The sequence below is a fragment of the Quercus lobata genome, chromosome 11 (assembly GCF_001633185.2).
Source record: "Quercus lobata isolate SW786 chromosome 11, ValleyOak3.0 Primary Assembly, whole genome shotgun sequence".
Classification (NCBI taxonomy): Eukaryota; Viridiplantae; Streptophyta; class Magnoliopsida; order Fagales; family Fagaceae; genus Quercus; species Quercus lobata.
Window position 1 is genome coordinate 25,581,635 of NC_044914.1, and position 9,480 is coordinate 25,591,114.

The 9,480-nt window shown below is 33.7% G+C and overlaps 1 protein-coding gene across 1 annotated transcript; it reads right to left on the minus strand.

Annotated features, from left to right (window-relative positions):
• Positions 1-528: 528 nt before the first annotated feature.
• Positions 529-3,323, minus strand: LOC115966250 (probable glycosyltransferase At5g25310). The gene is made up of 5 exons (XM_031085503.1): positions 2,602-3,323; positions 2,240-2,502; positions 1,626-1,735; positions 1,369-1,502; positions 529-774 (listed from the first exon to the last, which is right to left on the minus strand). The coding sequence occupies exons 1-5, from the start codon at positions 3,145-3,147 to the stop codon at positions 670-672; spliced, it is 1,158 nt and encodes a 385-aa protein (XP_030941363.1). The 5' UTR covers positions 3,148-3,323; the 3' UTR covers positions 529-669.
• Positions 3,324-9,480: the final 6,157 nt, after the last annotated feature.

Below are 9,480 nucleotides of genomic sequence, written 5' to 3' on the forward strand. Positions count from 1 at the left end.
AAAAAAAAAAAAAAATTAAAACATTTATTACTTAAGGTGTTGGAGTCTACAATTACACTTATTGCCTATTACTTTATAAACGTTTTGTAACAAAAATTTATATTAACTTGAGCATTCTATGACATTCGTAGACTTTGTTGTTGCCTTTTTGCTCAATAATACAACTTTGTAATTGATACAAAGGTAAAGCACTATAATTATAGATGATCATGACTCAATTTCTCACATTACTATAAATCATAGTTTGAACAAACATTTTAAAAGCCACACTTTATAATTCACAAGTGATTTTGTCACGTAATTCACTATTAATAATTCCGTATATGAATTAGCTGTGATAAAAGTTGTGGTACAAGACTTCTTGATGTATATAGAATCAACTACAGTTTCTATCTGAATAAACGTGGTTTTTTTTTTTTTTTGCTGAATTATCTGAATAAACGTGGTTGGATTTACGTCTTTATGATGACACATATGATCATAATGGAAATATTCTGTAAGTACCCCAAATGGTTCAGCAACGTAACGTCATGTCAATTGTCAATCTTAACGTCTACAATAACAGAAATATTTATTTATTTTTGATGTGTTCACTGTTCAGAAAGAACTTGAGAGCTTTCTCTAGAAAAAGGAAGAAGAAGAAAGAACTTGAGTGGTGAGAAACAGCAATCAAGTAAAATGAAGTCTGCGTGCATGCTGCCAAAGTTCGTATATGACCATATGAAAAGCATCCAATCTCACTGGAGGTGAATTCCATTGAAAATGTTTTCGAATCTGATTCACAAAGAAAAGAAATTTTAGAAGATAAGTTAGTTTGTAATTATAGGTTTGAAAATGTCTAGAAGAATATATCATTCCCCACACTGTCAGGAAGCATTTTTCTAATTATGACTTTCTCAATCTGTGAACACTAGAAACTCACATTACTTAAAAGTCACTATCATGCATTTTATGATAGTGTAATTGATCTAGTAACCTTTTCCTTTTGGAAACAAATCAGAAAAACTAGTAAGCTTACACTAAGTTACCAGGATGAGTGAATAAGAAAAAGTAAAAGACCAATTAAGCTAATATGTATTCTAGAATTCAATGTTCAAAACCCTAATGGCCATTAGGGAAGTATGAAAAAGATAATGTCATAATGCATGTCTGGACATTCATTTTAATTGAATTTTCATTTATATTCTTGTGTCATTAAAAAAAAAAAAAGATTACAAATTCCAAAGCAACATATACAGCATATATAGCTATAAGTTTTTAAGAAAATAAAAAAAATTCTAATTTGAAGCACATAGTCATAGAAACAAAATCAAGACACCAGAACATAAAGTCTTTTTAATGGGCGAAGAAGTTAGGACATTTTTTTACCTCGAGTAAGTTGTTATGTAATTTGTTGAGCTTTTCACCATTTAAGTGTACGTCTTTAGTTCTTCCTATAATAGAAAATCTTGTCCAATCAAGAGTATCATTGAATGGCAAATCAAGGTTGAGGAACGAGACAACTGCAAAGTAACACACAAGCTTATAGAAAACCATTGCATTTTATGGTGAAAAAAAAAATACTACAAAAAAACTAGGGGAAGATTATATTACACAAAAAAGGTTATAGGCTTATAGCACATTACCTGCAGGAACACATTCCTCAAGGATCGATTCTACCATACAGGCGGCACGAAATGGGGATAACTGGCATGAGCAGTAGTTCCTATCAAGTTCTGAATCTCTTACTACTTTCCTGTAATATATATACACCATTAACTTTAACAATAAAATTCAAAGAGGCAGCAACGGTCCTAGAACAAAATATGAAACATATTCTTTGTGTATAGATGATTATAGAATGGTACAAAGATACGTAGTAGGACAAATTTTTTTTAAGGTGTATGATCTATGCAATATCAACCAAAGAAACAAAGTAAAATACCAAAACAAAGCCCCTAAAAGAGTTCAAGACCAAGCAACAGTTAACTACATATCGTTTGTATTGGAATCAGGCGCAAGTGGCGCATTTTAGACACAGCATGGGACAAGAAATGAAAATTATTAAAAATTATAGTGTTTTATAATTTTTAATAATCAATTAACAAATTAAAATAAAAAATTCACAATGACCCTGACGTCTTTCAAAGAAATTTTCCTATTGATAAAATGCTTTAGAAAAAAGAAAAAGTAAATGCTTTATAATTTTTTCCCATTCACAAAGAAAAAAAAAAGATTGTCTTTATTGGATGGAAGTTACCTGGTTGTTGTGGACGGTTTAAGATCTTGAGCTGGGATGATAATATCCTTGAATGGGTTAAATTCCAATGCATCCAGAGAGGTACACACAACTTGAATTGCATTCTTCATCAATGGCAATCCTTTTGTAGCCATCACACCAATTTCATGGCAATTTATGAAAAAATGATCTGCACCTTGGCTTTTATTCCAATATGGGTTTTCCGTGATTAAGCTCTGGACATAATTCTGGACTACAATGGCCATTTCCTCATTCAATGTTCCCTGCGCGAATGATCAAAATGGCTATGTTATTGGACAAAAATCAAGAATAGAAAGCAAGAACAAAATGATATGTTATTCCTTGAAAGAATAGAGATATACCATGTTGTGCATTTGGTGGGTGCGAATGGGGATAAAGAAGAGGTGAGCTTCTTGAGCAACAGTGGTGCGGAACTGGCTATCTTTGATGTTCTTGAAGAAGTAGCCTTCGCTCCCATTCTGGTAGTACTTGTTGAGAACTTCATCTTCTGGGTACATATACACCTTGAACTTCATTTCCATTTGATAGTAATTCGTAGTAAAATTCTCTGAATAGTAAGGATTTCCCTTCTGTTTAACTGGCTTGTAATTGCTCTCCATTATTTCATGGAAATGGAGTCCGGACTCTTCCTGCTGCTTAGATAAATAACCAGCAAAACGCGAGTGAAAAAGGCTGTAGAAACTGCCACTGCCATTGCTGGAGTGTTCGAGTGCGAAGATCAAGAAGAAAAGACAAACAAGTATCAATTGAAAATACTTCTTTGGTATTTTATTAATCTTTTTAGAGAAATATTGGACATATTGGTGTGGCTCTGTATTGGGTGACGGGTTTTGTGACAGTGGCTTTGAAAGTACGCGATTTTTACGAATTCTATCAGCCTTGGACATGGTTGAGTTTTCTTGCTTTCTTTCTTGGATGATGGATTTTCTCTTGGTTTCTTGGGAAGGAAGAGAGAAAGGTGGTTAATGAGAGCGGGACGAGTCAATTTGGTTTTATATATACTGCAATCTCGACCGTTCACATTTTACCCTTGGAGTACTCTGATCCCATTTTAATTTATTTTTTATTTCACTCATTTTATTTTTTCAGATCATAATTGTACGAGTAGCACAATTTTACGTGATAGAGATAACATTCATGGGGACTACGTGGCTTTGTGTGAGTGGTTTGTTGGTTGATTGTTATGAAAACTGTATAGCTAATGGCCTATGGGCTATATTCAATTGCTGTTTGCCTATCATACTTTTGTATCATTATCTTACCCTTTATATTGCAACAAATTTCTGGGACTGAACAATAAATAGATGCTATGATCACTTTGAATTCTAGTAACTGCTACTAGAAATTAGAGACTCAATACAGATGTTGTATCATCGAGCCTTTGTTTACTTTAGAATTGTCCAATATTTATTACCTCTTCTTTTTGCCTTTTCATTTTTTATTTTTTATTTTATAGTGTTCATTAATTAGTAGTTGTAGTTAGTTAATTATCATAAATCCCAAAAAAATTAAACTGTCACATAATAAGACACCATGAAGAAGACAAGTTGAGGTAAATTTGATAAAGTTTAATTTTTTCAGCTCTAGGCTAAATGTATTTATTCTGGAATTTCCACTTAACTTTCAATTCTTTTTCTTCTCAAAAAAAAAAAAAAAAAAAAAAAAAATTCAATTCTTTAGATAGCCAGGTCAACTATACCCCAACCTCGTATCTTGTGTGCAAAGCTTGATTGAAGGTGCAAAGTATGGTTTACTTCAATGACCGCTTTAGGTTTTTTTTTTTTTTTTTTTTTTTTTTTTTTTTTTTTTTTTTTTTTTTTTTTTTTTTTTTATTTTTTTTTAAGGGAGGTCATTAAAATTATAAAATTAAACAAAATTTAATAAAAATGAAACTTGAATATATTGACTTCACAAGAAAAAAAAAAGCGCAAATGTATAAATTTTAGGATTAAATCAATGTAATATTCCACTAATTTTTTTTAAAGGGAAATTATGGCTAAGAGGTTGAAAAAAACCTCTTTGTAAATATACTACTTTTATTTCATCTTGATTGTTAATATAAAAAGTCGAAACATTTTCTTATAGTCTAGGATCTAAAAGAAGATTATTCAAATTAATACGAATTTGTTTAGAAGATAAATCGTGCAATATAAATGATTTCTTTAATCCATGTTAATTTAAAACTCAAAAATTTTTAAGGTAAATATATATATAAAAAAACCAAAAAAAAAAAGGTAAGTTTGATTCTTGGGACATAGACTTTGCACCAAACTCTATTTGCACAAGGCTTCATTCTAGCATATCAAATTAATTTTCAATTTCTTCATAGTTTAAGTGACTGTCCCAAGTGGTTCATAAAGGGGATGCCTCACTAATTAATGTAGGACATGGTTTAATATTTATATTTTCTAATTATTTAATTATAGTATTTTTATGTAATTTTTGTTATTTTAGGTTTAGGTTATTTATTCCTTCTTTTTAGGCACTTTTAATGTTGTTTAGTCAAATTAAGGTTTTATATGCTTTCATAGCCGCCTTAGGGCTTCCTAGCCGTCATAGGGTTTCTAGCCACCCTAGGTTTTTTTTACTATTTAAACACATTGTAGCCTCCAAAAGAAATTCAGTTTTCAGATCAATAAAATGCAGACTTTTGTTAAATTCTTTCTTTAGTAGATTCCAGTTATCTCCTTGTGGATTCAGGAAAACACCTCGTGGATTCGAGGTTTACTACCAGAAACTAACAATTTAGTTTTTATTCCATCAAATGGACTATCGTGTGTGCTTTCTTTAGGCTTTTGTGACATCAATTGGTATTAGAGCCTTGACATACCCTGGTTTGATAGCTAATCGGTGAGACGGTGACCACCACAACAACGATGGCGGCAACAATGTCGACAACATAATCCTTACTAGGGCTCATGATGAAAATCAATAATTTTGTGAAAAAAGTTAGGAAATTATAGGTGAAATCCAGCAAATGATTGCTACTCATCTTGCTAGGAAATCATCTCACAACAACAATAATCAATATATTCAAAGACGCACTCCTAACTACAAAAAAATTCCATTCTTTGATTTAGATATGTGTAAGTTGGATTTTATTGGTTGGTGTTGATGCCCATTTTGGGAAGCCCAATAGAAGGAAGAAGCCCAACAATATGGGCAAAGAAGAATTAGAGAGTGGATTGAAAACTATTAAGCCCAAGTGGCAGGAATAATGGATCATACGCCCATAAAATAAACAAATGGGCCTTGAGGAAGCAAACGGGTCTAAAGGAGCCCGGAGAGAGAAGTAGCAAACTCATGGGTAGTATATGTTGTAGAAAAGTGAGAATGGGCCACAATAAACCTGAAGAAATACAAGTAAAGAAAGTAAGGGGTTGATAGAAAGCCCATGAGCTCCAAGGATGAAGGATAAGATAATTGGGATAGGAAAGCCCAAAGGAGTTAGTAAAAATACATAGGAAAGCAAAATTAGAAAAAGAGTCAAGGATGCCCAAGGAGAAATAAATGGGACAAAGGAGCCCACAAGTAATGTAATAAAAAAGCCCAAAATAGCATGAGTATGAATCCAATGATCATTTTGAGTCATTGAGAGAAGAATAAGCAATAGGTCTAAAGAGGCCTAACAGGCTTGGGTCAAATAACATCACAACAGGAGTGACAGAGTGGTATGGTAAGAAATGGTAGCAAGACTATAGAAGGAGTAAAAAAATAGATTGAAGGAAGAAAAGCCCACAAATAAGGCAAAGCCTAGCTCCTAAAGGGAGCAGGCCATAAAGAATGGGAAATCAGAAAATAGCTTACGCCATAAGAAGTCAAGGATGGGCAGTAGAATGTGTAGACAAGCCTCTAGAACACAGCAAACACATGAGCAGCGGACAAGTTTTGGACATACACAGAAGTGGAGCACGCTTAAGGCCCAGATATCACCAGCCTATACACAACCGATATAAGAAGTGGTGGGTCATGGGTCAGAGGTAAGAGGAGGTATGGTCTGGTGGTGGGGAGAAGGGGAAAACCTATTCTGGGGTTCATGCTCAGGTTCTTTTGGGGGAAATGTCCTATTGGGATGACATACCACCCGAAAGAAGTAAGGATGAGTTGAAACCATTAGGTGCATGCCATAAGAGATAACAAGAGAGAATGTCACGGTGAGCAAGCAAACAAAATAATATTTTTGTCTGGTAATAGGGAGTGGTGCAGCCAACACAGGTAAGTGGTGGTGGTTGGACAGCTGACAAATTAGTGGTAGTCAGCAAGGATACCCAAACCAGACAAAGGTAGTTAATGGTAAAAGTCAATCATGGCAGGCAGTATAAAAAAGGTCGTGCACAGGGGGGGGGGGAATGGTAATAGTAAATAGGAAAGGGAATCATAACCTTACTAGATGGGTATGCATTGAGAAAAGAAAAGAGGGGAGAAAGAATTAGAAATAATAAAAAAAAAGCAGTGGGAAAAGAGAGAATCAGTAAGAGAAAATGGAGAGTGTAGAATGGCAGGCATGCACCAATAGGTTAATCCATTTTCTCCCTCTAAAGACATACTCTCTGCCAAAGGCAAAGGATTCTTTTAGGCATAAGCCATTCAGGCCCGTTTCCCTCAAAGTGATTAATTTCTATAGCATGATCTTCCTGAGAGACTATTCACATTGAGAAAAAGGATTCCCTCCTTGTTCTTGATCTTGCAACATAACTTGGCATAACGAATTGATCTTTTCTTTCTTTGATAACTCGTTTCTTCCCTATTTACTTCTGCCATTTTTCTTTGCAAGGTGTTTCTTATCGTTGTGGTCATCATTTTAATTAGGAATCCTTTATTTATTCTGTCTAATGACAAAAGTATTTTCTTTCATTACTATTATTACATCTGCTTGCCATGATTCTTCCATTACAGCTCCGCCTACCATGGGCATGTGATCAAAGTTTTGGCAAACAGGGCATAGTTTGTGCACAAGCCAGACCAAAGTGAGTTACAATTGGACCGGTCCCAACTCTCTTATCCAAAATACTTGGGCCCAACACAGCAAGAGATAGCCCAGGCCAGCCCATCCCAAAATCATAAAAAAGGCCCAGCACAATTGGCTTCTTGATTTGGAAGAGTATTTTAATTTTTGGAAGATTTGTGATGAAGAAAAAGTGCGGCTTGCAACTAATAAATTGGACAATGAAGCAGAGGAGTGGTGGGAAGACATTCAAATTGATAGAAAGCGATGAGGTAAGCATCCAATCCGCTCTTGGCAAAGAATGAAAATGATATTAATTGATTGATGGTTCCTAATGATTATTATGATATACTAGATTATACAAGTGCTGATTATAATTCTGTATATTCATCTGAAAAGCAATATGTTCAAAACATGAAAGGTCAACCACAAAACCAAAATTATCATAGCACAGTCCATGTGTCAAGTAAAGGAAATATTTTGAGGGTTGAGAAGAAACAACCTATTTCTAAATAAAAATTTTAAGTGGTTAAAAAAGATCAAGACTTGCAACAAGTTATTGAATTGAAGATTGAAGATACCACTTGTCAAAAGTTTGATGAAGATGTCAAAGAAAAGAAGGTTGAGTTGATTGTGGATAATGACAGAAATTAAGAGACGATAATTATTGAGAATATTGTAGAAGATCCTATCGAGGTTAAATATGATGATGAGTCCATCATTCGCAACCTACAGGTTCTGATTGATTTGTTGAAGATGACTACACAATATGTTAATTTTCTTAGAGTAGAAAATTTTAACTTTATTATCAACCATTTGTTGATTGATGTTGCAAATAAATTGAAGGTAGATGAGAAGAAATTTTGTGCTACATTTTATGAAAAATTCAAGTTTCAAAGTATTTGTTTATTTGGAGTGGAAGATTTCAGATTTCGACCATTAACTCGAGGGTGAGTTTGTTTCAAGTGGAGGGGTCTAATGTAGGACAAAATTTAATATTTAAATTTTGTAATTTTGTAATTATAGTATTTTTATGTAATTTTTGTTATTTTAGGTTTAGGTTATTTATTTCCTTCTTTTTAGAAGCTTTTAATGTTGTTTAGTCAAATTAGGGTTTTATATACTTTCGTAGCTGCCTTTGGGTTTCCTAGCTACCTTAGAGTTTCTAGTTACCTTAGAGTTTCTAGCCACCCTAGGTTTTTTTACTATTTAAATGCATTGTAGCCTCCAAAGGCAATTCAGTTTTCAGATCAATAAAATACAGATTTTTGTCAAATGCTTTCTATGGTGGATTCTAGTTATCTCCTTGTAGATTCAAGGAAATCTCTTGTGGATTCGAGGTTTACTACTAGAAACTAACAGTTTAGTTTTTGTTTCATCAAAGAGAGTATTGTGTGTGCTTTCTTCAGGCTTCTGCGACATCACTAATTGACACATGACCTTTTCCCACAAGGCTTGGTGTGACATGAAGAAGAATAAAATTGTGAGAGGTTTCCTAGACTGACAAAATGGATAATATTGTGCCAGTTGTGTGTGGGTATAAAAAAATGGTATCAAAATCGGGAACGACTCTCCTTTGAGTGTTGTTGCAGGGTGAGGTCTAACAAAGCTTTGTTCCACATCGCTTAATTAAGTGAGTGTCCTAAACTTGCTTCATAAGAGGGGGATGCCTCACTAATCGATACAAGGCCTTTTCCCACGAGGCTTGGTGTCACATGAGGAAGAAAAAAACCATGAGGTATCCATGGAACTTCCAAAGTGGACAATATTATTGTGTAAAATTTCAGCCTTAAAAGAGTGATACTTACTCAAACTCATCAATTAAGGCGTTTTCCCAATTGTAGTAAGAGGAAAGGTTCACAATTAGAAAGCACATTCGATTCATGAGAAAGCTTTTGAGATGGTCATAAAGTGATTGGTAATCCTTTTAATCAGTTGACAACCGAACCCTCAATTGATCTATAATCTTTGCTTTCAAAGTTCCAAAAACATGTCAAAACTTTACCCCCAATTCACCCTAAACACAAATTTTAGTGTTAGGATCATCCATCTAAACCCTAAATTGATCATCAAGTGCTTTGTCAAAAATATGCATTTTCTTTATGGTGATTGAGACCAAGAAGAATGGTTGTGACATAGAGAAATAAATAGAAACAAAGAAAAATAAAATTCGCTAATAAATACTAGAAAATATGCTTTCTGCATATCGTATGTATATTGTCCAAAACATTGATTTCCGATTTTATTTGTGTGTAATGTGGTTTTATTTCCATTT